The 26,973-nt window shown below is 42.1% G+C and overlaps 4 protein-coding genes across 4 annotated transcripts; all 4 read left to right on the top strand.

Annotated features, from left to right (window-relative positions):
• Positions 1 to 824: 824 nt before the first annotated feature.
• Positions 825 to 10,095, top strand: LOC129600160 (serine/threonine-protein phosphatase 6 regulatory ankyrin repeat subunit A-like). Its single transcript, XM_055498579.1, is given in 30 exon segments — positions 825 to 1,825; positions 1,990 to 2,091; positions 2,325 to 2,423; positions 2,526 to 2,554; positions 2,650 to 2,734; positions 2,826 to 2,930; positions 3,200 to 3,301; positions 3,468 to 3,539; positions 3,541 to 3,570; positions 3,689 to 3,790; positions 3,853 to 3,988; positions 4,051 to 4,206; positions 4,520 to 4,857; positions 4,924 to 5,052; positions 5,127 to 5,243; positions 5,319 to 5,417; positions 5,485 to 5,685; positions 5,768 to 5,866; positions 5,935 to 6,042; positions 6,212 to 6,316; positions 6,374 to 6,475; positions 6,571 to 6,669; positions 6,741 to 7,187; positions 7,411 to 7,905; positions 8,106 to 8,638; positions 8,741 to 9,075; positions 9,136 to 9,147; positions 9,245 to 9,427; positions 9,532 to 9,651; positions 9,724 to 10,095. Coding segments are annotated over 30 exon segments (5,352 nt in total). The 5' UTR covers positions 825 to 1,159; the 3' UTR covers positions 9,870 to 10,095.
• A 745-nt stretch (positions 10,096 to 10,840) lies between these two features.
• On the top strand, positions 10,841 to 18,958 carry LOC129600194 (serine/threonine-protein phosphatase 6 regulatory ankyrin repeat subunit B-like). Its single transcript, XM_055498631.1, has 23 exons — positions 10,841 to 10,853; positions 10,926 to 11,027; positions 11,106 to 11,204; positions 11,268 to 11,381; positions 11,475 to 11,579; positions 11,657 to 11,758; positions 11,848 to 11,949; positions 12,142 to 12,243; positions 12,311 to 12,446; positions 12,592 to 12,750; positions 12,808 to 13,145; positions 13,475 to 13,603; positions 13,686 to 13,901; positions 13,968 to 14,168; positions 14,388 to 14,486; positions 14,549 to 14,656; positions 14,717 to 14,920; positions 15,243 to 15,341; positions 15,493 to 15,939; positions 16,398 to 17,461; positions 17,783 to 18,258; positions 18,322 to 18,333; positions 18,801 to 18,958. The coding sequence occupies exons 2-23, from the start codon at positions 10,935 to 10,937 to the stop codon at positions 18,956 to 18,958; spliced, it is 4,563 nt and encodes a 1,520-aa protein (XP_055354606.1). The 5' UTR covers positions 10,841 to 10,853; positions 10,926 to 10,934.
• Positions 18,480 to 23,212, top strand: LOC129600193 (serine/threonine-protein phosphatase 6 regulatory ankyrin repeat subunit B-like). Its single transcript, XM_055498630.1, has 14 exons — positions 18,480 to 18,616; positions 18,801 to 19,216; positions 19,768 to 20,177; positions 20,235 to 20,336; positions 20,485 to 20,595; positions 20,779 to 20,892; positions 20,977 to 21,081; positions 21,148 to 21,249; positions 21,351 to 21,461; positions 21,754 to 21,858; positions 21,967 to 22,102; positions 22,296 to 22,451; positions 22,662 to 23,008; positions 23,063 to 23,212. Exons 3-14 carry the CDS (start codon positions 19,827 to 19,829, stop codon positions 23,210 to 23,212), a joined length of 1,890 nt encoding a protein of 629 aa, XP_055354605.1. The 5' UTR covers positions 18,480 to 18,616; positions 18,801 to 19,216; positions 19,768 to 19,826.
• Positions 22,972 to 26,639, top strand: LOC129600157 (ankyrin-3-like). The gene is made up of 11 exons (XM_055498576.1): positions 22,972 to 23,200; positions 23,329 to 23,445; positions 23,569 to 23,668; positions 23,764 to 23,961; positions 24,184 to 24,282; positions 24,348 to 24,455; positions 24,560 to 24,664; positions 24,731 to 24,832; positions 24,977 to 25,075; positions 25,220 to 25,660; positions 25,821 to 26,639. Exons 4-11 carry the CDS (start codon positions 23,878 to 23,880, stop codon positions 26,295 to 26,297), a joined length of 1,515 nt encoding a protein of 504 aa, XP_055354551.1. The 5' UTR covers positions 22,972 to 23,200; positions 23,329 to 23,445; positions 23,569 to 23,668; positions 23,764 to 23,877; the 3' UTR covers positions 26,298 to 26,639.
• The last annotated feature ends 334 nt before the right edge of the window (positions 26,640 to 26,973 follow it).

The raw sequence follows: 26,973 nt of genomic DNA, 5'->3' as shown, positions 1-26,973 counted from the left end.
AGAAGTATATCATGAAGGATATCTTGAATACCATGAATAGCTTGGAGGTACATTGTCCTGTATTTAAGGCTAGAGTGGCTGACAATGAGAGTGACTACCGGGTAGCTATATATCGACTGGATACCCGATTTTTTCCACAGCTCGAATATCGTCTCGCAGTAACCGGGCTTGGGAAGTGGAATGTTGTTGCTTCTAGCCGTTTTCGAAAGAATTAGCCCAATGAAGCAATCGCAAATTTCGGCTGCTTTTTTTCTTATTCTGTCTCTAGATGCCTATCTTTAATTCCACGCCTTTTCACTTCTGAAAGTCTAAAACGCGTACGCAGGGAGTCATGCAGAGACAGAATCTTGGATGCAGAGTACATAATTGTTTACTGGTACTGTTCATATGCATAGCAAAACTCAAAGACAGCGAGCAACACGACTTATCGTGAAGGTACTTTATTGGTCAAATCAATGCCTCAATACACCAATTTGAAGAAAAAAAAAACACGCTAAACTATAACAGAAAAATTTCGTTCAATCTAACCATACGCAGGTATGACCGTATAATTTAATACACAGGATGTGCACATGCATCTGAGATAACAGCGTACCACTTCCGCTCCCGCCGGCAGCAGTACCAGGCCGTTGCGGGTCAATACTGGTACCGCCGGTCGTTCGAGAACAAGCAAAACATGGCGCGTCAACGCATTTCAGCTTTAGAATAAACAAATGTTGGAGAATCGGTTTAAAATCCCGAAAGACAAACGGATACGCAAACGAGACAAAGAGCAGTTTACCGGAAACGGCCGCATGCCTTACAATAATGTCCTGGATTATGATGGTTATAAAGAAATATTCAACGCTGTTTGCCAAAACTGGCTTAGCTTGATTTGCTTATTGCTGTGCTCCCTATTAGAAATAAATCTGCGCCTCTGTTTCTACTTTATTATTTTGTGTGCACTCACCATTTTTATCTTGTTTCTTATCTCCCGTTGTCCACATAGGTCGAAGTGGGACGTGCTCGCGTATAAAACTGAACCTTTTTATTTTTACGTGCAGTTGTGCAGTTCATGATAAAACTGAACTTTTTCATTTTTACGTGCAATTTAAAGGGGCTTTTCAAATTGGAATTTAATCACTTTATCTACAAAATGCGTCTCTAGCTCTCTTGAAAAATGATTTCGCGCGTTATGCAAAGTAAAACATACTTGGGCGTGCGTGTTCTTCCACCGCTCCCTCCATCCGCTAACCAGCCGCCCTCCCAAACCGGTTTCCCCGAAGCGGATTCTGATGATTTTCCGCCGCCTCCACCTCTTCCCACACCGGTGCCCGAAGATCATGATGACAATCGCAACCTGCAACCATCACTACTTTTCAAACCCAAACAGGATCTGCCAAAAATCTCCACGCAGCAGTCCATGCAACCGGTGCCACCCAAAAAGCAGCGGCAATTAATTTCTGACGCATCCACCTCCAAACCACCCGAGAGGCTGCTACCTAAAGGATTGCGGGATGTACTTCCGAGTTCCAGTGCACCGACACCCTCACCCACACCACAAGATTACGTACCGGCTATTAGAAATGAAAGGTCACCTGATCCACCACACAACGTGGAGGAAATATTCGACGGTCAACCACAGGATTCACGGTCAAGATCAATCTCTCCGAAACCGATGCTGGAACGAATCGAATTACCAGATAATACGGGCAGTTTGATCCTGGATTCTTGTAAGACTAATAGCTGGAGTTCGTTGGAAAGTTTGCTGCGCCTGTTAGAAAAAGCGGCCAGGGTCGTCGAAAAGCGTTCGAAGGTGACGGAGGCGGTTAATGCGGCGGAAGAGGTACATAGTTAACCAGTGAAAGTGTTAATGTAAAGATCAGTGCTTGACAGTAAGATCTAAAATTAAACTTGCTTTATTCTAAAACAGCTTTGCTAAACTGTTAAGTTTAAAATTTTGCTATTCTTTGGAAAAATTCTTTAACCAGCGCCTGTTTGCTGTTACAGGGCACAAAAGTCACCGCATTAATGCTATGTGCCAAAGAAAGCAGAGCTGGTCTCGTGGACCAGCTTCTCAAGCTTGGAGCGGAGATCAATACAGCCACCGAGGCAAGTGGTCGTTTTCAAATATGGCTGACTTTACTGGGTTAAAAAAAACGTAAGATTACGCAATATATAAATTTAATACTGCGGATATAGATTTTAGAAAGATTGCGAAACTGTAACCCAATGACTTCTGAAGGGAATTACATGACCAAGTTTGTAAATTTCGTTTGTGAATCGGATGCTTCTTGAGGTAGTGTAGCTACTATTTCAAGCCGGTTAAAAGCAAATCTTTTTAGAATGGGGAAACTGCTTTACATTTCGCGGTACGGGATGCAAAGGAAGAAATGGTCCGGATGCTCGTTACATACGGCGCAGATCCCACGATTATTGGAGGGGTAACTTGTACTTTCTGTTATTCTGTGTCCACTTTTGCAAGACATGGAGGTGGTACCGTAGTAGTTTTTGTAAATTTCAACTAAACTCTTTATTCATTTCAGGATCTAAAGCAGCTTCCACTGCATCTAGCGTGAGTGCACTTTTTACCAATGCGTTTTCTATACACCTCACTGCGAAAGCGGAAGCAGTATGCTGGCTTAAACACGACCCGTTTGTTTTCTGCAGTTGCATGCGGAAATTTGGTGCATGGCCGCTTGTTCAGTATTTGGTTCCTCTGTCAGGACCGGAATGCAGAATGATATCTGACGCAGTAAGCATCCGGGAATATTGACCGAGAATCTTAATGTGTCGCGACCAGGAATGTCATTATTTGCATTTTGCGGCGACGTACTATTTTTCAGGAAGGATTTCTTCCGGTCTGGAGGGCGGCGGATGTTGCTAATCTGCATGTACTGAAAGAGCTTTTGTTGGACCAAGCCCACCAGCAATTGTCCTATCAGAATAAAGTCAGTTAACACCTACTAACGTTTAAAAAAACTTCCAGCGGTGTACAATAAATTAAGCAAGTCTGTAGTTACACAGATTCGTTATATATGGTTGATGCTTAAGTAGTGAATATTGATTCATATGCATACATGAGCGCAGACGATGATACCAGAACTAGCATTCTACGTAATTTTAATATCCAGAGTTTTGAATATACCTCGTCCAGTGTCTGCTTATGGTTAGCAGCCTTTAAATTACAACTTTGCCACATTTTAATTTTAAATTGCAGCAAATGAATGACGACACCCTGGCGCATTTTGTTATCCGCAGACATGACAACGAAGTTCTTAAGATCTTACTGGAATTTGATACTCCCGTTGACATACAAAACGTAAGTTCAGCTCCACACCTTTATATGCCCGAGATTAATTAACCGAGATTCAGTTGTAACCAATATAAATTATTCATCTAACTTTAAGGTTGAAAGTCATTTTAATTGTGCACAATTAATGTTTTTTACAACCTGAATGTTACTATGCGGGTACTTACGCATGCAGAGTGAAGGTGAGACATTGCTGCATGTTGCCACGATGGTTAAGAACGGGGATGCTGTGAGTATGCTGCACGACAAAAAAAGCTAATCCGGATTTAATTGATGTGGTAAGTACATGCTTGTGTCTCACGTGACTTTCTTCCGCTAGAAAATAGAAGCGCTAGAAAATAGAAAAAGGTCTTTCGTGCGTGGGATATATATACACGTTCTTTTTGGTTATGACAGATGGGGCGGTCAGCCTTGCATTTAGCTGTGGAGCAAGGCCTCACGAATGTTGTTGATACACTAGTGGAACGCTTCCGGGGATCACTTAAAACAAGAGCAAAGGTCACGGTCGACAGGTTCACCGTAGATTAAACCAACGTTCACATACTTATTTTGCTTCATAGGACGGGAGCACATTAGCGCATATCGCTGCACGATCTGGACACGCAGCAACAGTAATGCTCCTGATCCGGCGGGGAGTGCCCATAAGCATGCCGAACAAATCCGGACAGCTGGCACTACACATTGCTGCTCAATACGGTGAGCAGACTTCTGGGCTATTAAGCACGTGCAAACAACTAACTGCTGCAAAATACCCAAAGGTCACGCGAACGTTGCATCCGAGTTGTTGGCAAATGGAACTCCTGTGGATGCACGAACGAAGGAAAATTACACCGCATTACATATTGCGGTGGAAAACGGACATTCTCTCATGGTGGATGTGCTGATCGGGTCAGGCGCTGCCGTCAATATTACAGGTACTAGTATTACTGTGCTGAATTTCCTGAATAACTCTTCCGGCACACGTCATCAGCCAGAGGCATTTGGGTATGCATGTGGCTGATCGGGTATTACGGCATGTGAATAAGTCAAAAATGTGCCTTGCAGTTAAGGAAGTACTGTACCGAAAACAAGGGAAGCATTATAATTAGTGCGCAGCATATCGACACCATCTTTTCTCAAGATTTTTAATTAACAATAACGAACGTAACAATAACGTGAACAATAACGTAACAGTAACTGTAACAATAACGTAATAACTTACAATAACGTGAACGAATTTTGTTTCAGGAGGAAAAGAATCAGAGACTGCGCTGCACATTGCGGCGAGGAATCCTAATGGGCATATAATGGCCGAAACGCTGATTAAATCCGGAGCCAATCCAAACCTGAAAACCACGAGTGGCGAAACTGCCCTGCACATAGCCGCCAAACATGGGTCGTTAAAGGTGCTGAAAATTGTTTTGTCTGAAAACGTCGACGTATCCGCTGTCAACAACGAAGGGGAAACGGCCCTCCATCTGGCAGTTCGCAATTGCCAGTATGATGTGGCACGAGAAATACTGGATCACATCAGCCGACATGAATCACAGAATGCCGCATCAAATGCTGTAAACACTCAGAACTTGGTACGATTTTCTAGTACCAAAGTTGAAATAGTCTGGAATCGAAGTACATGATTTCTTTAAATACAGGAAGGAGAATCAGCAGTGCACTTGGTGGCACAGGTGACATCCGACATGGTGCACTTTTCAGGTGAAGATTCCATGCTGGCACAACTGCTTTTGGACTACAACGGAAATACAAACTTACAAACGAAAGAGGTACATGTACACACATACATTTCACATAAACACAGTACCATAAATTATCAATACAATGGATCGTAAATTTTTAGACATTGGAAACTCCTCTGCATTACTGTGCACGCTATGGGTGTTATGAAATTCTTAGCACAATAATTAGGTTTCTAGGACCTGAGCGACTGGTGTTGGGACTTAACAAACTTGCGAAGGTATCATTCGTATGGACAAAAAGTATTTTTAGGTTTTTGACGATCTGGTACAGTTTGCTTAATAACTGTTTATAGAACGGATGGTCTCCATTGCTGACGGCGTGTGATGAAGGTCATGCGGACATTGTTGATATTTTACTACGAAACAACGCACGCGTTGATGTTTTCGATGAGGTCAGTGCAGTTCTCTAAATTGATAGCAATCGAGTCTCTTTTATTTCCATGCTGCCTTTGTTCACAGGAAGGTAGAGCCGCTTTGCATTTGGCAGCCGAGAAGGACCATCTGGATGTTGTGGACCTGCTTCTGCAGCATAAAGCCTTCGTTAACGCCAAAAACAAAGATGGTGTCACACCGGCTCATTTGGCCGCCGAAAGAGGGGCGGCGGATATTGTCGAACTACTGGTGGAAAAGTATCAAGCCAATACAGATGTCTTATCACTGGTGGGGTCACAATGCTGGATATATATAAATCTAACTCTGCATGACGCAACAAACGAAAAACTACGTGTGTGCGTTGTTGCAGTCGAAAAAGACACCACTACATTTGGCAGCACAAGCAGGACAATGGGGTATCTGTGAGCGGCTGATAAGGTTGGGAGCCGACGCTTGGGCGAAAGATCAAGTAAGTATATACTGAAGCACATCGTCTAATCATTTGATACATAATCACTTATACGGTGTTCTTTTTAGAAAGGACAGACTCCGATGCATCTCGCAGCAGCCCATAACCACGCCCAAATTGTACAGCTCTTCATACAGCACAAAGGTGAACTCGATCCAGCGACCATAATAGATCAGGTACGGACTACTTAGTTGGTATCGGTATCCATCTCAATATCCTGCAAGCAAGTAGCTTTTTCTTCGGTTGACAAGGAAAAACCTACATTTAAATTTTTTGGTTTTATAATGAACAGTCTGTTAATAATGAACAGTTTGTTTATTAATTTTTGTAAGTCGTGTATTTCAGAAAGGACTGAACGTTGCGCACACCGCCGCTAAACATGGATGCCTGGAAGTCATTCAGCTGCTGCTAAATCATAACAAAGACCTGGTCATAAAATCAAAAATCAAGGTTTGAAATTTCTTAATAATTGCGCCTATTGCTGTTTAACACAATTTTATGGAACAGTCAACCGAAGCCTCAGCCGTACACTTGGCAGCAGCCGGTGGACATGACGAAATTGTCAAACTGTTAATCCAGTCAGGTGCCCCAGCTACTGAAGAAAATAAGGTACGGTGTACAGTGTACCGGCAATCTTCGATTAAGTATTTTAGGCAATGCTTCACATCCTTTCTAACTGCAATGTGTGTGTCATATATTTGCAGGAGGGTCTTACACCTTTACATCTTGCTGCTCGATATGGCCATGTAAAGGTCCTGGAGTGCCTTAAAGATTCTGTTTCTTTGAATGTGTGCAGCATTAAAGTAAGTCAACTAATCCCCTTTATTAATTATTTGTTACTGAATTCGAAGTCAGTTCATTATGCATTTTTCAGACGGGACTCACCGCGCTGCATTTAGCAGCGTTTACCGGGCAAGTAGATTTTGTGCGGGAACTACTGACCACTGTTCCGGTCACCACTGTAACCGAGCAACCAACGGTCAACAACGCCATGGTCAAGCACATCAGTGCCGAACCCGGACTAACAGCACTTCATTTGGCATGCCATTCCGGTCAAGAAGAAATGGTCAGGGTGCTTCTTAATTATCCTGGTGTCAACACCGATGCCTCCAGCGATGTGTCGGGGACGACACCTTTGCAAAAAGCAGCCATCAACGGGCATTTGTCCATTGTCAATTTGCTACTAAGCAAACTGGGAACCCAGATTGACAAGCGTGACGCTAAAGGGCGGACTGCACTTATGTCGGCCTGCTTCCATGGTCACACGGAAATGGTCACGCTGCTCATTGGTCAGGGTGCGGATTTGTCTGCTGAAGATAATGTGAGCTGGTACAATAAATTTGACCACAGCGACATGTATCATGAAATAATAACGGTGCATTTATTTATAATTATTGCCTTAACCGGTTCCGTCAATTTAACTTAGCTCAGTTGCTAAAACAAGCCTTGCGCACTGAGGTTTTAAGAACGAATTTCGATATTCAACTAATACATATACGACTGTACTTTGCAGAATTTGTGCAATGCAACATTTAAATTTATAGAATGGTTGGACTCCGTTACATCATGCAGCGGTAGCAGGTCACTTAAAGGTTGTCAAAGTCTTAGTTGACAGCAACGCTTCGACAGTGGCAAAAAACCGCGATGGCAAAATTCCTTTGTGTCTCTGTGCCAATGCCTCGAAAACTGCTGTTGTACTGTACCTCTTAACGAAACCTCATGATGTTTTTTCGCTGATGGACGACAAGGTGTTTCTGCTCGATCTGATGTTGTGCAGTAAGACCGCCCAAAATAAGCCGCTTCAGGAATTTATCATCACATCGCCATCGCCTGTTGAAGTCGCGCTAAAGTTGGCAAGGTTCTACTCGGAAGTTTCAGGGCGGGAGAAAGAAAGGGAACGTGACCTTAACTTGGCCAACAAATTCTGCGAGCAACTTGGAAACGATTTGCTGGTTCTGGCTTGCAACAAGTTTAGTCCGGCTGGAATCCTGCGCGCGGTTGACCATCACGACAAATCCTTAATGGACATACTGATCGAAGTAAGTCATTAAGTAAAAAGACAAGCCTTGTAAATTCGGGCTTCAGCCATATCCACCTTTGACTTTATGTATTGCTGTGAATAATGAAATAATCCATGCCATACAAGTATACATGCCATTATGGTCCCAGGTGTTATCGTTTCTGTAAAGTGTTTTCCAACATATATTTACACAGAATGTAGTCGTCGTGACCTTTATAGGGAGAACACAAAGATGTTGTTGCACTGCCCGCCGTCCAGCGATATTTAACCCAGGTGTGGCATGGCAACCAAGCTTGGTCCGGCACGAAGAGCTTCCTCATCTTTATGGTCTTCTTACTGTGTCCACCGGTCTGGTTAATTTTTTGCCTACCTCTGGAACACAAATATAATTATATTCCTTTTATCAAATTGATCTGTCACATCGTCAGCCATTTATTCTTCATTCTGGTTCTGATTCTGGTGTTTATGTCACCTTTTGAACAATTATACGAGCGCCATGACGCGACACCAAAACCGGAAGAAATTATTCTGATTATCTGGGTTATTGGTAAATTTTCTGGCGAACTGACAACAGCTGAGGAAAGAAGCGGGCTCGGATGGATTCGAGTGCTTATTATTGTCTTTTGTGTTGTGGCTTTTATTCTGCACTTTATTGCATTCGCCTTCGACCCACCGGTGGAAACCGAGGTTTTATACGTCAGAAACCAAATTTTTGCGTTATCCAGTTTCTTCGCGTGCATCCAAATTGTCAGGTAAACATGTTAATCTATTATAATTATTCAATAAAATAACATTCCGTTCTACAGTGTAAGCGTCATGCTCATATCAGCAAATGATATTTTTGCCCTTTGCAGCTTTCTTTCCTTCCATTACATGTTTGGACCGTTCGCTATCATTATTCGCGATGTGGTTATCGATTTACTACGTTTTCTCGTCATTCTTGTTTTATTTCTGACTGGTTTTACGTTCTTGCTATCCTCCCTGTACGAAGATGTCCTAAGGCCACCCGAAGGATTTCACCATGAAAAGTGGGTTGTTATGGATATGGCACTGGATCCACTGGAAAGCTTTAAAAAACTGTACTTTGCCATGTTTGGACTGGTCAATCCCACAGATATTGACGCGCCGCCGTTTGGTCCGGCATTCGCTGAAGCGTTGACGCAAATTGTTTACGGAGTTTATTTGATGGGTAACCCGTAACAGTTTTACATTGACAGGAATTTTATGTAATGCAGTCTTTTCGTTGCAGTGACAATGGTTGGTAAGTCAGTTCTGTGGCCTTGGAACACTGCAGCGGCCTTCCGTTATTTTTCGACATCGTTAAGGTCGCATGGGATTAACATGTTTATTGTTTTTAGTTTTGATTAATCTGCTAATCGCTATGTTGTCCGATACGTATCAAAGAATCCAGGCCCGGTCGGATCTTGAATGGAAATATGGACGAGCAAAACTGGTCATGAATATGGATAAATCGGCGATTACGCCGCCACCACTAAATACCTTGACCATAATAACTGCAAAACTTTACGCGCATTTTCAAGGTATCGGCATACGCGCTCAATGAAAACCTAAGAATAAAAACAATCTTACGGTAATTTCAGTTATAAATCAAAGGATTACTATTGTTCAAATTTTGCTATCCTAGATTCGAGACACAATATGGAAAAGCTGGATGGGCTGCACGAAAGAGTGTCCATGGGATCAACAACCAGTCATGCGGAAGCAGTGAGGACATGGAGTAAAAGCACCCACGAAAGCGACGAAGGTACGCACACCTGCTTTCTTATTCTGTCTTATGTCTGTTAATGCACTGTTTTTCTTAATTCTGAATCTAAAGGCGAGCAACAACTTTTCCGAAATATGCCGATTCGGAAGCTTCCTGAATGCTGCGACTGGAAAGCAGTTGTTGCCGGATATGTCACAAGTGACCTCCTTGACGACGAAGACCTGGACGAAGAGATCGAAAACGAAATTGACAGCTAAAAGCCGACACTTCCTCCAAATTTACTGCTTGCATTGTTCCTTCTTCAATTTTGCTTGACAGGCCTGTTACAAATTATCATACAATACAATGTGGCTGACTTCCGTATGGATGTTTTCGTTCATCGTAATTTTGGTTACATTGTTTTATGGCAATAGGATAAAAAAGCATCTTGTTTCTTGACTGCGCAAGTGGCACAATAAGCAATTCCCAATATTTAAGCCATTAATTAACCGTCGACTGTCGATGTTGAATAGTATTTATCAGTATCAGATTTTTTATCTGATTTGTTTGGAAGCGCAACAACAGTTAAGTCATTTGTCGAGCAGTGGTTTATAATAAAAATCATTGGTTGTCTGTAAATAATTTTTGTCCCTCATAAAATCTTCCGTATGTTTGGGAAACATCATCGATCGCGCCACGTACCTGGTACTACAAACTTGGTACAGTGCAATTCAGTGATGAGCGCGCATTTCGCTTATGCTCTTATCAAAAGCAGTACGCCGGTGTGTGACTAGTTCTCGTATTTCATCTTGCGCCAGGCGAGCTACAGTATTGTATGTAGCGCTACGTAAAAGGCACCAGTATCCTTGCAAGAAGCTCTGGAAACGTCGAAGCGTCCAAACCTCCGAAGTCAAAACAGAAACTTTCCTGTTCCTTGTGATTTCCTTTCGCATTAATGTGTTACCGTTGAATTACAGTTTCTTGCAGCTGGATGTATAAGTAACTGCTAGAACGTTTTTCACTGAGCTTAATGATTCAAGATGTCGTCTACTAATGCAGACAATGATCTTGACGGCAGTGATTCCAACAAAATACCACAGCATCTCGGTGCATACTACCTGCGGTTGTGCGAGGAAGAAAAATGGATCCAGGCTGAAAGTTTCCTGCGCCGGATTGAGCGGATATGGACTGACAAGTCAACCATTTCTGCTGTCACGCGGGAATCCATTGACTTGGTGACCGAGCTCAATTCATATAGCACGGTAAACTTGAAATTAAAGCTGATGGTCACACCGTGCCTATAGAGACCATACAGGTCCTTTGTTTAATTGCAGAAAACTGGCATGACCCCCATTACAGCGTGTATGTACAAGGGCAAAATACATCTCATAGAACAACTAGTCCAGTTGGGAGCCGATATCAACATGAAGGATATGGTACAGTACAAATCTGTCGGTATCTTCCAACATGCCAAACATAATGTCACATCATTAAGGAAGGACGTTCTTTGCTAGAATAACTCAACCGCCATCCATTATGCGGCTGCGACACAAAAAGAAGATACTGTGGAGCAAATTGTTTTAATCGGAGGGGATGCTGTGACAAAAGGCGGAGTGAGTCGCTTCGGCATGGACATTTCAAAATTCTGCCCTTGCCACTATCGGTGTCTTATATAGAAACTGGATCAGCTTCCTCTTCACATTGCTTGTTCACGGTTAACAGCTGCGTTTCCTATCATACGGTTTTTAAAAATGGTCTCCGGGGAAGAATCTCTGGAAACTGTGGATAATGTATGATTTTTTGTATGCACAAAGCAAAACAAGATTATTACTTTTTTGTCAGATTTGGTCAAAATATATAAGGCATTCACCAGTTTGTTGTAGGAGGGATACATCCCATTATTTAGATCGGTGGAAAGATCAAGTGCCCGGGCAGTGAAGGAATTGCTGTCCAGTAATACTACAGCGCAACTAACATATCATAATGCTGTGCGTTTAGTCACTTTATTTGCTGCTGCTGAACCGCCGGGATGTGATAACAATAATAATTAGCTTTAATTTTGTAGAAAATGGATGGGGATACGGTTTTACATTTTGCACTTCGACTGGGCCAGACAGACATATTCCGCATCCTTCTCGAAGCGGGAGCGCCTGTCAATGAAATGAATGTAAGATGACCAATAACGCTGTCCTCATATTAAAAGAATAGCTCTATCGACTATAGTCATTCATATAAGGTTTTGAATCTATTTTATAGATCTTGAATCAAACATTGCTTCATGTGGCCGTTATTATGAATAATGTTCAAGCCATAACACATCTCCACGAATTCCATGCAAATGCTAATTTGCGAGATAAAGTTAGTGATCATTGTCCGCCTGATCAATAAATGTGAAATACTGGAAGTACTTTTGTGGTTCTCAGCAGGAAGGATTGATATAGAGTTATAAAAAATAATTAAGGAACACCAGCAACGACATAATATCATATCGCTATTAAGGAATTCGTGACGCGTACTGTTTGGATTAGAATTGTACTTTGTACTTTGTAGTATGATCGCACTCCTCTACAACTGGCGGTCGAACGGGGATCCAGCACTGTTATCGACCAACTTATAACGCATTATCCCGAATCAATCCATGTCCGGACAGAAGTAAGTGCGCATGAAACTGCATTGGGGTTTTATCCAAAATACAACTATCCCTAAGTGATTTTGTCAGGACGGAAGTACTTTGGCGCACATTGCGGCTTTGTACGGTCACGCAGAAACGATGGTGACGCTGCTAAAGCGTGGCGTGTATCCGCATATGCCTAATAAGTCCGGCGCATTAGCGCTCCACGCTGCCGCACGAGCAGGTAAACAAATGCAATCGTCCCGTTTCACCCGGTAAGTTAGACTTTTATAATGATATTTCCGGAAGTCAAAAGCTCGATATTTTTATTTTCGCTACCTGCATGATCGTGCAATTGTATTTACCTGCGACCACATTTTACTTGCCAGGACATGCTTCGGTCATTCAGTCCATTTTATCCACCCGAAATGCGTTCGTTGATGCAAAGACCAGAAAAAACTACACGGCTTTACATTTAGCCGTGGAGTTTGGAAAGGTCAACGTGGTGGAGGTACTCCTGGGAGCTGGAGCATCTCCGCATACGAAAGGTTTTGAGGCGAAAGGAACAACGAGCTTATGTTCTTATAACTTGAGGTTTATTATAGGCGGTACACAGGGCGAAACGCCGCTGCACGTTGCGGCAAAACTGCCAAATGGCGTCCTGGCGGCTGTCAGTCTAATTAAATCGGGTGCCAATGTTAACGCAAAACTGGATAACCAAGATACTCCACTACATCTCGCTGCACGGGCGGGAGGCAAGGAAATGGTCAGAATACTTCTGCAAGAAAAGGCCGATTCTGTGGCAAAAAACTTTAATGGAGAAACACCATTCCTCCTGGCATGCCGATCGTGTCATTATGAAGTGGCAAAAATATTGATCGAGCACCTAACTGAACATTTTGGAAAGTATGAGGCCAACGCTGTTGTTGCCGCGGCAAACAAGGTAGAGCAGAATACAAGGTACAATGGGACACCATAAATGTGGTATTACACCGATAACCGATAGCGCTATGCATGCATACAGCTATCGGTGTAACCACATTTGCGGTGTCCACTGTAGTATTACGATATAGTACTCGTACTGTATAATGCATAAATACAAGTATTAGTAGAGAAGCATCTGCTTTGTGACGTTACTTATACTATCATACTGGGTATATAATATTTGTTTTGTTAATTTTTTTATTATTTTTATAAAACGTTCACAAGGGCGCACAGGGGCAAAGTCCCTACTTCGTAACTTGTTGAGCTTTATTATGTAACAATTTGCAGGAAGGGGAAACCGTAATGCACTTCGTTGCAGAAACAAACCCTGAAATGACCCATTTTCCGGAAGAACACATTAAGTTGCTGCATTTAATTTTAGACCACCATGCAAACGTTACAAATCAGACCAGGCTGGTATGTGCTCAAAAACGGTATCATAAAAACAGATACATACAGATACACTATAGCGCCGTATAGACGTTCGAATATTGAATAGACGTTCGAGACCCCGCTGCATTACTGTGCTAGAAATGGGAATTCCCAGATGCTGGCGGTTCTCCTAGCCAATCTTGATCCCGATGCTGTTCAGGCGGCTATTAACCGACAAACAAAGAATGGGTGGTCGCCGCTCCTGACTGCATCCGAGCGTGGAGACGCGGCCATTGTCAAAACCCTATTACGAAATCATGCAAGGACAGACATTTTTGACGAGGTTAACAAATTGTCACCTTAAATGGGATAGCCAATTTTTAACAATATAAGACTGAACCGGTCGTAGACGGGAAGGACTGCTTTGCACATTGCTGTTGAAAACGGCCACTTGGAGGTGGTTGATGTATTAGCAAGAAAAAAGGCATTCATAAATGCCCGCACTAGAACTGGAGCTACACCTTTACATCTGGCATCGATGAAAGGTTACGAAGATATCGTCCGGCTTTTGGTCGAAAAGTATGCGGCTTCCGTTGACGCAAACACCAATGTAAGTCATAGGTGCACTATTCATTAAAATTGTTAATTCCATACGATACTAATCATTCCCGTTTTCAAACACGTACTATTTGTTAAGGCGCGTTATAAGACTGTCTTAGCAGAGTGCGTTAAGGCGCGTTCCGGAATGATACGAATAATTATTTTAGTTTAGCATAGAATTATGGATACTGTAAAGTGCGTCTAATTTTCCCACGAAATAATTGTACAGGACATGAAACATCCGCTACACTTCGCTGTTCAGTATGGAACTGTGAATGTCTGCGAATGTCTGCTCTCCCTCAATGCGGACCCTTTGGCGATGGATAATGTAAGTTCGCTTTATTTCTCTTTTTGTAATGCATAATAATTTAATTGGTTGTTTGCGCAAAGAGAGGTAGCACATCCTTGCATTTGGCGGCGGAGTATAATAAGCCGGGAATCATCAAACTGTTTTTAAGCAAACTGGCCGACCGAGATCCTTTATCGTTGCGAGATGCAGTCAGTTTCCTTTTTTAGACTCCTTTGAGATTTGTGCGCATTATACGTGAGAATTTTTAGAGAGGTCAAACTGCTGCGATAATTGCTGCAAAAAATGGATGCACAGCCGTGATCGAAGAACTGCTGTCATTTGATAAGAATGCCGTAATAAATTCTCTGGATGCGGATGGAAATACCGTTTTTCAGCTATCTGCTACCGGTGGTCACACAGAACTTCTGCAACTGCTAATGGACCACGGCATCACCGATACAAGCGAAAATACGGTAGGAATAAAAATCCGGTGCAGATACGCATTGTCGGGCTGCATTGGCTGAGAAAGAACGTTTGTGCTCATGATACGACTATAAATATAATATTTATCAAAAGATTTGAAAATGCCTGAAATTTTTCTAGTTTTTTACAGCAAATTTGAAACTTAAATTAAATTGATACACTAGCAAAATAACATAGCGAAAATTTATAAAAGCACGAGTAAACTATATGTGCTTTACTCTTTTCGTTTTATAAGTATTAATAAGTCACGCATCAATACGTAATGCATAAATTTTAAAACGTAATGTGAATTTCTGTTGTGCGTTTCGGTAGGATGGATTGAATGCATTCAGTTTAGCGGCCAAAAACGGACATCTGGATGCAATGGCGATACTTTACCAAGCATTCTCACCACAGGCCACCAGTATCAAGGTCCGTACGACATGTTCGTTTTACAAGTTTAAATTTGGGTCAAAGACCATATATATTATTCTATAGAAAATTGAGCTCAAGTACGGCTAAAGTACACCAGTTCCCGCAAATGATTAATCGATACGATTATACAACGATCTTCGTTTTTTAGAATGGATATAATGCTCTACATCTAGCGGCATACTGGGGTCAAACGAACATCATGAGCGAACTCCTTCCGGTTGTACCAGCGGGAACTCGTTCATCCGTCCCCGCTTCCAAGACAACCATTGGCACCGAAACCGGAGCCGAAGCCGGCTTGACCGCTCTGCATCTGGCATGCCGAGCCGGACAAGACGAGGTGGTACGAATGCTGTTAAACTATCCCGGCGCGGAAATTGATGCGGTAGCTGAAGGGTCTGGATATTGTCCTTTACATATGGCAGCCATTAATGGGCACGTAAACGTTGTGGTTCTTTTGCTTACCCGATCGGGGATCGATTTGGATGTTAAGGACAAAAAAGGTCAAACGCCACTGATGCTGGCCAGCTTGAACGGACGACTGGAGATGGCGACCTTACTGATATCACAAGGCGCACATCTGGACGTTAGTAATGATGTAAGCAAAACGGCTACTGCTTCAGTGATTAGTTTCAGTTTTATTAAGGTGAACCGTTTGCCATTGGATCAAAACTGAATGTATATGCAGTGTTTTAGAGCCCTGAAGTAAAGAAAAACTGAATTGTTCTGTGCTTTCACAACGATTTGAATAATTTTTCCAAAAGTTTTCATTATTATGTTTTTCAACTAGCCCTTACACATTTGTTAGTGGAAAATCTTAGCCGTAGCCATGTTAGTGGAAAATCTGTTAGTGGAAAATCTTAACTAGCCCTTACACATTTGTTAGTGGAAAATCTATTGGAATTTTTTTGATTTACAATAAAGATTTTTATACTTTTCTGATTTGATTTGCAAGATCAAGTTTAAGTATTATCAGACCATAATTATGTAGTTAATCATGATCCATCCAAGAGTATTGTAAAGTACGATACTCTTGCATACGAGTACGTTCTGCAGGATGGATGGACGGCTCTGCATTGTGCTGCGGTTGCCGGAAAGGGCAATATAGTCAACCTGCTATGTGCTCAAGGTGCAAACGTGTCAGCATTCTCCAAAGATAAGAAAATTCCCTTGTGTTATGCGGTGCATTCTCAAGTTCATGGCAGTGTCAACTACGATCCTAAGGAAAGGCTGGATATTGTTTATCAACTACTGAAACAGAAATACGACAGCTATCATCTTTTGGACGATAATGTATTTTTGACGGATCTCATGCTATGTGCCAAACCACAGCCCGGTGGAAAGCCACTGTATGATTTTATGAGATATTCCCTTTGTCCCGTAGAATTCGCTCTCAAATTAGCCAACTTTTTCCGAGACCAATCTGTGCGGGACAAACTGAATGCTGTTGACCTTTACCAAGCGTCCGATTTCTGTGAACAAACCGCCGGGAAATTTCTTTCCTTTGCTTGCTTGCGATTCGATAACAGTGATCTGTTAAGTGCTGTTGATCGTCACAGTGCGACATTGCTGGAGCTTATAGTGAATTTTGGCCATAAGAAAGTGGTGGCGCTTCCGGCCGTTCAGGCCCATTTGGGTCGTTTATGGTACGGCGGAACGCCGCTGCAGAAATGGCAGATTGTATTGATATTTTTAATGTTTCTCTGTTTTCCGCCCCTCTGGCTAATTTTCTCCATTCCCTGCAAGTTTCCATTTAGCAAAACTCCTTTTCTAAAGCTGGTCTTACATATTACCAGTGACCTTTACTTTATCATACTCTTCGTACTGGTCTTTATGACACCCTTTCAGCCGCTGTATGAAAGAAATGACCTGATGCCACTGCCGGAAGAGTGGCTGCTGTTGTTGTGGCTGTTTGGAAATTTTGTAGCGGATATTGTAACGCATCATAGTGGGCGAGGTTTGGAAACCAGTAAAGTCCTCATCCTGGTTTTCTCGTTGCTGGCCATCATTATCCATGTCGCAGCGATATTTGTAGTTGATGGACGACATGTGACCCTGCTATATGTAAGGTCACAATTACTAGCCACTGCTTGCTTCTTCGCCGACATCCGCCTGTTATCGTAAGTATACTAATCATAAGCACAAAATTAACACCTGGCGCCAGGGTGCGCTTTAATTTTCCGTTGGCATAGTTTAACAAAAACTCCGATATAACGAGATGGTAGCGTGCAAAACTAAATTCCCAAACATTCTAGCTTAATAATTATTTAAGAGTCAACGCAAAATGCTCATCGGGGGTTTTTAATTTATGAACTATGTATACCATGTAACACATGTAAAATGACGGTCTAGTGTCAGTAACGCATGAATTTATGGCCATACAGTAAATTGATGCGTCCAATTCCATCCATCATTACACCATGGTGCACGTATATTTACAGATATTTATCATTCCATCAACTTTTCGGCCCATTCGGTGTTATGTTGGGAGATTTGATGATGGATGCAGCACGATTTTTAGTTTTATTATCCTTGTTCATTGTCGGCTTCACCTTCAGCTTTTCCGCATTGTATGAATCGGTAATTCCGGCACCGGCTGGTGAACACGGATCCGGAGAAGGTCACGCCGAGTCTTTGTCAGAAGAACCGGGAGTATCATTTCACCATATAGAAAAACGGGAAGCAGAAGCCAGTCATGAAGAAAGCAAGCTGGTTCCGGGTGAAAACATCAACAACCTACTGATGCCGGATATGGTGCTGGATCCCCTGGGATCCCTGTACTTCATGGGCCTAAACTTCTTTCTCTTGATTAACCGTTTTGACCACGCTGAGCCGGAAAAGTGGTACCCAAAACCGACCAGAAGTCCAGCGTTCGCTGACTATCTAACATGGGTCGTCAACGGAGCATATTTAACCGGTAAAGCTAATTTTGTGGGCAACAAGTCAAACGGATTTAACTTTAACATCTTTGTCTTTTCAGCGGTGATTATTGGTAAGGTGTTTGATAACGGAACGTTGAAGTGGGCCGACCAGCCACTGTGTCAGTTAAAGTATTTATTCTAACCAATCAATTTTTCCTTTTTTATGTCCAGTTTTAACACATGTCCTGACAGCAATGCTGACCAACACTTATGAGCGAATTAACTCACGGTCCGATCTTGAATGGAAATATATGAGGGCTAAAATTATATTAAGCATGGAACACAGCCCACTTAGTCCACCACCCATTAATATCCTTGCGTTGGGATTATCATACCTCCAAAAAGGGTTCGGCCGTAAGTTTCATTACAAAAGACAGCTTACTTTTTTTTATTATAGTCGCAACACAATCTCTTAGTTCTTACCACTGTAATAATTAGAACTGATGTGCCCAGACGCTGTAATAATTATGTTTTCTGCGTACATAATTCGTTTGTACCAAATATAAATATGCTTAAATGGTTATTACATATTTCACAGGTTTGTCTGAAATTGCAAAGCCGCGTGCAGATCCCTTTGTGCGACAAAAGCTAACCGACGTAGTACCATGGTCAGAAACCATGGACGCGTATGAGAAGAAAGGAGAAGACTTTGGATTATCGGATGTGGATGAATTCCAGCACGTTGACGAAGAATAGCTGATTATTTAATTAACACTCTTAATTAGAAAAGCTGTACAGTATACCTATATTCTCGCCCTTCCCTGGTCTCTTTGTGGATTGCAGTATGTGTGTGATATGACAAAATTTCTAATTTAACCACCAACTGGACAGATACCTAAAACCCTGTTTTAGTATGACTGTTGCGTTCGGTATGTTGTCAAATTGATGGAGAGAGAAACGAAGTTCGAATCAAAACACCGGCTCCATCCCACTGATTCCCACATACGTGTGCAGGTATTTATTGAGTACGAGGTACACATTATTGTGAGTAAAAACAGTATAAAGAGGAAAGAAGGAATTTGAAGAATATGCAGTGCATTGCTCTCTCCTTCGGTTGAAGACGGTAAAATCCCAGTTCGTTCAGAGTACACACTACGGTTTTGTTGTGCCCCTTTAAATTTAGGCAATACTGAACGGCTAAAATACTAACAATAAGGAGCATCTTGATGGATTGCAACCAAAAAATCGATGGCCTAGAGTAGACAATCGACGTGCGCGAATAAATAAAAGAGTCAAGTTTCCTTGACATTTCTTCTTATAAAATTTGGTTCACATTGCAAATCGTGCGTAAGACGGTTTAATATAGCTAAGCGCCATGATTTTTTGTATAAAAAGAGCTGTCAGTTTAGGTCAAATAATCTGAATATTTCCTGCAAAACGCAGTGATACCGACAACTGGTGACAAATAATACTCATAGTTTCAATGGCATAACACGTACGTAAGTCGTATAGAAGAACTCGTATAATTATATGACTGACGCCATAAACGACATAATTTATTGCAGCTAACCGCTAAGTATTTACTGCATTGTTTGTGTTGGGGAACATTATCGAAAGAAAAACCATGGATTCCCTGGAGGCTCCAAATATCAGTCTTTCGCCATCCGAAAAGGACAATTCCGTGCGGGATGTTCGAATAAAACAAGTGCATAATACCGACGTGGCGGAACTTACCGCCATCAGATTGGATGCAAACAATAGCAGCAATCAGGATGGTCATGGATCGTTACTAACTGCAATCTCTGCCGACAACCTGCTGGATCTACCATCTGGTATCTCAGAACGTTTACGAGAAGCGGCTATTTCTAAGCAGTGGCATCTGCTACGAAAATATCTGGAAATTATCCAGATCTGGCAGTTAAACCCGGCAAAAGCGGAACGCGCAAAGGAGTATGCAGCAAATGTTGTCCTCGGGGTAAGAATAACCTTGCAAACTTTTAAGTAATTTTCTGTAGACATTTTTATTCTGTAGGATAAACAGTCACCTTTGCTAAATATTTGTGCTCTGCACGGACAACTTGATTTAGTAGCAACTCTTCTGGAAATCGGTGTAGATGTAAATGCCGTCGACCAGGTAAGATTTGTGCTTAGCGAAATCACACCTTCTCCATAATATCGGCCTCTACATTTAACCCTCAAGCAATAAGTCCTGCGTAAACCTGCTGCTTGGGAGTTCAACATTAGCGAGATTAATTAATTTAAGAAATTTGTATGAACTGCAGCACGGAAAATCTGTATTGCACGCATGCGCAGAATGTGGCATGGATTCTCAGTCCACAGACATGATGACATTTCTAATATCGCACGGAGCAGATGGAACAATTGTAGACAAGGTAATTTTCTTTGTAGCATTTTTTAAATTGTACATGCTGTTTGTAATCTGATTATATTGCAAACATGACATGCAACAACGGCACATGAACTGTTTCGGAAGCAAAGCGAACATATTATACTGTAGACATCTCAGTTTTGTACGAATTTTACCGCTATTAAAGTGATTTTACGGCCGTGCATAGGATGGTCGTTTGGCGCTACACATAGCATGCATGCGCGGCTCGGATGCGGCTACCGCATTGATCAATCTCCTGTTTCCAGTTTCCGGCGAGAACGCTCGCCTTATATGTGACAAGGTATTATGAATTCTTATGATCGTATCTTTCTATATTCTCAGCCGCCAATTGTAGCTAATTGAACCATTACATAACTTTGCTCAGGAAGGATACATTCCTTTCTGGTTAGCGGCAGGGAAGAAGAACACGAGTTTGTTAAGACTGCTCCTTTCGGAAAAGGCCGACGAGCAACTATCCTACCAGAACATGGTAATGACTACACAAGCGAAATTTCTGCCGCTATGTCTTACATTTTTCGGTAAATACGTTTTTTAGCAATTAGACGGCGATACTTTAGCACATCTCTTTGTCCGGAATCAAGAAACCGGAATGGTCAAGGTGCTAATTGAATCGGGAACTCCTTTAAATCTGCAGAATGTGAGCACTGTTGTAACACTTTATCGGCAACATCTACGACCATGTAGTTATTCTGTAACGTTTATCTGCAAGCTTAGAATCATTAATTTTTGGCTGCATAGAACAAAGGCGAAACATTGTTACATCTTGCGGCATCCACCGGAAACAGCAGCCTTCTGGAATCGTTCAGGAGATTTCACGTTACAACAGACATTAAGGATGAGGCAGGTGCTGTACGATACCTAGAGTAGAGTGCTTCTATTGTACGAGTATTGTTTGTTTTTTCATATAATTATTACGCACATGCTTATTTGCATTATGCATGCAGGCTTTTGCTGATATTTCTGCTTTACCATTGCCGAGCTCAAATAATTTCCGCTGTTCCGCATAATCTCTCACAAGAATAATCAACTTAATTAAGATACTCAAGAAAATAACATTGATATAGGATTTTAAGGTTTGCGTTTTTTGACGCCGGTTTTAAATTGCGATTGTTTATCTCACAAATTAGTTTGTTTTGCTCAGAATGGATGTTCACCGTTACAAGCCGCAGTTTTAAATGGACAAGCAGAATTTTTACAGCAGTATCTGGCAATGTTTTTGGAAGTAAGCCTTAACGAAAGAACCGAGGTACGTTTATCTTTAATTGTATAATGTACGTTCGAAATGCCGAAAGTTGACCTTTATTGGCGGATTTTATCTTCCTGATTTGGATAGAATTATCTTCTCTGGTTGCAGAGTGGCCAGACAATGGCGCATCTCGCTGCGGCGAAAGGCTATGTGGAAGTTTTGAAAGTCTTGAAGTCAAACGGATTGTCCTTCAACATTCCGGACAAAGCAGGACGTCTGCCATTACACGTGGCTGTTCTCACCGGTTAGAAATGATGGGAATTGTATATTTCAACACTGCGATCTGCATAAAAGTGCCGTCCTAGTGCTGCGCCGGCTGTAGCGATTAGTACTTTAATATATATATAACTAGTAGCCATGTATAATTATCCTCGCAGTGCTAAAATTTCCAAATGTCCCAGTGTATTGATTTATCCTTGTGCCGTAACCCGATTTAGGAGACGAAACAACAATTTTGGCAATAATCAAATTTGTGTCCTTTATTGATATCCCAACCAAAGACGGGTACACCGCTCTACAGTTGGCGGCCATGGAAGGCAAGCACGACGCTATAGACATCCTTTTAGGACACGGAGCCAGTGTTGACGCGAACGGTATAAACAATGTTTTTCTGTAATTATCTCAGCTGCAATACGTTACTGCAAAATAAAACACCATATTTAGCAAAAATTTTCAGTAAATAGGTTTTCCTTAAATTTACTGACGAACCGATTGCTACAGCAAAATCAGTACACAGGCGGCAAAGGATAACGAAGAACAAAATAACATACATAATTGTACTGTTAAACTATATTGCCGGACAGGAGGACCTCTTTGTGAGGCTCCCTTACATTTGGCCGCTAAGTTACCAAAGGAATTTTTACCGGCACGCAACCTTGTATTATCGGGCGCAAATTTAAACCTGCAAAATTCACTGGGACAAACCGCGCTGCACATATCGGCTGCGTCGGGGAATGCGGCAGTTGCCGAACTACTTCTGGAAGAAAACGCTTTGCTTCATACCGTCGACCAGGAGGGCAATACGGCGCTCCACACTGCTTGCTTGTATGGAAATGTTCAGGTTGCCCGTGTGATACTGAAGTATGGGAATGCCGTCGAAAACAACAACGTTACCGGTATCCGTTCGGCGGTGCTTCATATGAGAAACAAAGTAAAGTTAAGTTCGTAATACCATTTGCCATGATAGCCATTGTGCGCCTTGTAGATTGGAGAAACACCGCTACACGGTCTTTGCCGTTGTGATGCAGATCAAAAACAACGCAGTATCAGAACGGAAGATGTGGCTGGTCTAGCTGTCTTCCTGTTGGATCGTGGCGCCATTGTTAATGCTCGAACTACTGAGGTCACTTATTGATTTTCTTATATGATAGCTATAACCTTCACCTTTTCGCTATACTAACCTGGCAAATTGGCGGCGGTAGCCGCGGTAGCCGCGGTAAAACAATATTTCCCGAAAATGTATTTTCCCAGGACTGGAAAACTCCGTTTCATTACCTGGCTGAATTTGGAAATTACGGTGTCCTCGTGGCTTTGCTGAACAATCTTCCCTATCATGCGATACATACCGCGCTGCACATGCGCACAAAGGTTGTAAAACTATTCAATTTAAATTCCATTTTTTGTGGCATCGCTGCGGGAATGAAGAAAAGAATTAAATGAAATGCACGATAGAAAAGTTTCAAAAATAAAATTCTGATCACATATATACAGAAAGGACTGTCGCCGCTGATGTTAGCGTCCGAAGTTGGCAAATGTAGCGATTGTAGAATTACTTCTGGAAAGGAAGGCAAGAACTGACGTCTTTGACGAGGTAAAATTTTAATTTAAGTTACAAAGATTTTACTGTACAAGCGAATAATTTTCTGCCAATCAGGCATGCGCACTGTTGACATGGTTTTTGTTTAGGAAGGAAGAGCAGCATTGCACCTGGCTGCGGCTCACGGGTACCGGGATATCGTCTATCTTCTGTTGCGATACCGAGCTTTCGTTAACGCCAAAACAAAATCCGGCTTAACGGCTATGCATCTGGCAGCCCGACGAGGATCCAAAGATATTGTAGATCTGCTCCTAGATCATGCTGCAGTCCAGGACACCATGTCCATTGTAAGTGGGCAAATAATTAATTTATCAACAGCAAAATTTCTTGGTATCCATCAAGTTAAATTTTTTCCCATAATACAAGTAACTGCCGAAAATACATTTCGCTGCAGTCGACTAACGACCAAAATACGCTCCTGCAAAATTACACTACTGTACATCACCATGAACTTCTGCCTTCATTTTATGCTAGTGCAAAAGATTGGCAGCTTCCCTTTCTCTCCATAGCACAAGAAAACACCACTGCATTATGCGGCTGAATTTGGGAGCATCGACGTATGCCAACAGTTGTTACAAATGGGTTCGGATCCAGCGGCTAAAGATGAAGTAATCAGTATTATATACTGCAGGTGTCCGTTGATTATTGATAGAACTATATCCTCATTTTTCAGTATGGTCAAACACCACTACACCTTGCTGCTCATGCCGATCAAGACGGTGTGTTCGACCTTTTCATGGGTCTTCCTGCGGGACTGAAACTTTTGACTCCCACCGACTGGGTATAGCTTAGGCCCTTTAGAATCTGCGTCTTTCTACGTTATTTTTTCTGCATTAACGCACACTGTAGTCCGTTCTCCGAATAGACAATTTTTGTCAATTTTAGAATGGACTCAATATAGCCCATATTGCCGCACAGCAGGGCAGTATCCGAGTAATAACAAGGCTGCTGGATGTTGATCGTCACCTGGTCGTATCCTCCAAAATTCAGGTTCTAGTTACCTTTTACAAACTGAAAAATGAAAAAACATATGCCGCCTTTGTTTCCACTTTCCAGGGAACGGATTCAACCGCTCTGCATTTAGCAGCTATTAATGGTCACGCGGAGGTTCTTCGTGTTCTCCTGGAAAATGGTGCAGACGCCACACAAGAAAACAAGGTACCGGTCGGAGTAAGAAATTCATGACAATATGTGATAAAATTTATTTCCTCCGTGCTTTGATAAAAGCTAGCTTTCAGTTATTGTTTACTACTCACAGATATGTAAATAATTTATTACATCCGACATGAATGTTCTATGCAGGAAGGTTTCAATCCTCTACATTTAACCGCCAAGGTTGGTAACATCAGTGGATTTCGGGTATTGCAGAATTACTTAACCCTGAGGACGTGCAGCATGAAGGTACTAACTGTAAACACGAAAAATCATGAGTACATTTTTTAGGGTTTGGTTTGTGTTTATAAGTGGGTCAAACTTTAAAAGGCCGATTACCTGGAGAACACATAAACACGAGTACAGAAGGAAATAATTTTATTAATTTTATAGATCGGCTTGAACGCAGTACACATAGCGGCATATTATGGTCAAATGAATTTTCTCCGGGAAGTACTGGAACATGTCCCTGTGGATACAAAATCCGAACAGCCGACGGTGAACAATGCTTTTGTCAAAGAGACAGCTGCTGAACCCGGTTTGACCGCACTACATCTGGCTTGTAAAGCGGGGCAGGACGATGTGATCCGTTTGCTGCTGACATTTCCCGAATGTGATCCCGATGCCACCAGCACGACGACCGGCGCGGTTCCGTTCCATTTTGCCGCGAGAAGTGGGAATATCGCAGCTGCTAACCTACTGATGGGCCGAGCGGATGTCAACATTGCCGATCACAAAGGACGAACAACGCTGATGTTTGCTGTCATTGCCGGAAATATGGAATTTTGTAAACTGCTGATGGATCACGACGTCGATGTCCTTGTGCAAGACCAGGTTATAATTTATCGTAAATGGCATATTTTATCGCTTCCGTTATGTATGCGCCGGATCTTTTAAAAGGTTAAATCAGATTTAGATTTTCGTTTATTTAATTTAGAATTACAACAGATTAACACGTCACTAACCTAACTTTTGTTTTATTTCTACTATCCAGAACGGATTCACTGCGCTGCATTTTGCTGCAGCTACCGGCAAATTAGATTTAGTTAAACAGCTGCTGGACCATGGCGCACAACCGGAATGCCGCACAAAAGCTGGAAAAACCCCGCTAAAGGTGGCTGTGGGTGCTCGTCAACTGGACACCGTCCGGTTTCTTCTGAAACAGCCGTACAACAGCACAGAGTTGGCTGAAGATCGAGAATTTTTGTACAATTTAATGATATGTAGTAAACTTGCTCGACAACGTCCGCTGGAAGAATTTATCATCCATGCGCAGTCTCCCGTGGAGGTCGCTTTAAAGGTCACGGAATTCTACCGCACAGCCGCGACGATGGATCGCGAATATGAGCACGATTTAGCACATTCCAGTTACTTTTGCTCAGCTCTGACGTATGATCTTCTACAAATTGCTTGTCAAAACACACACCTGCCGTTGTTTTCCAGTCATACGATATTCAACTTCGTCCATTAGCCGATCTGATACTCGATGGCGACCACAAACATTTGGCGGCTTTGCCGGAACTGCAGGTATACGTCACGAAAGTCTGGCTAGGCTTTCAGGCATGGAGTTGGCTGCGTATTGGAATAGTGTTTTTGGCGCTGCTAGTGTGTCCTTTATTATGGATTATCTTTTCATTACCACTCGGGTATAAGTATGCCGACATTCCTTTGATGAAGTACATTTGTAATTTGGTTAGCCATTTGTACTTCCTGGTCATTTTGGCAATAACCATCATGTCACCTTTATTCCCTTATACGAACGCCCAAATTATCGAACACCTACGCCGGAGGAAATAATTTTGTTAGTATGGATAGCGGGAAAAATTATGTACGAATTTACGGTTCGGAAAATTAAAGGAGAAGGAGGTGCATTGAGGAAAACCGTGGTGGTTATATGCGTTGCGGCGGTCATTGTGCATATGGGTGGTGCTTTTGTCCGCGGCGATCATGTGTTTCCCATTGTGCTCTACGTCCGGAATGAACTTCTGGCTTTGGCCTTTCTTGTTTCCACATTACAGATTCTGGGGTCAGCACCTAACATTAACACCGTCTCCTAATATTGTTTCAGAATATTATAATTGTGCGAAATACGAAGAATTTTTTCGGAGAAACCAGTCAAACCTAAAAATTTTGCGTAAATGCATATG

This window comes from Paramacrobiotus metropolitanus, unplaced genomic scaffold (assembly GCF_019649055.1).
Source record: "Paramacrobiotus metropolitanus isolate TYO unplaced genomic scaffold, Prichtersi_v1.0 Parri_scaffold0000166, whole genome shotgun sequence".
Classification (NCBI taxonomy): domain Eukaryota; kingdom Metazoa; phylum Tardigrada; class Eutardigrada; order Parachela; family Macrobiotidae; genus Paramacrobiotus; species Paramacrobiotus metropolitanus.
This window is presented reverse-complemented; position numbering and strand designations above follow the sequence as displayed.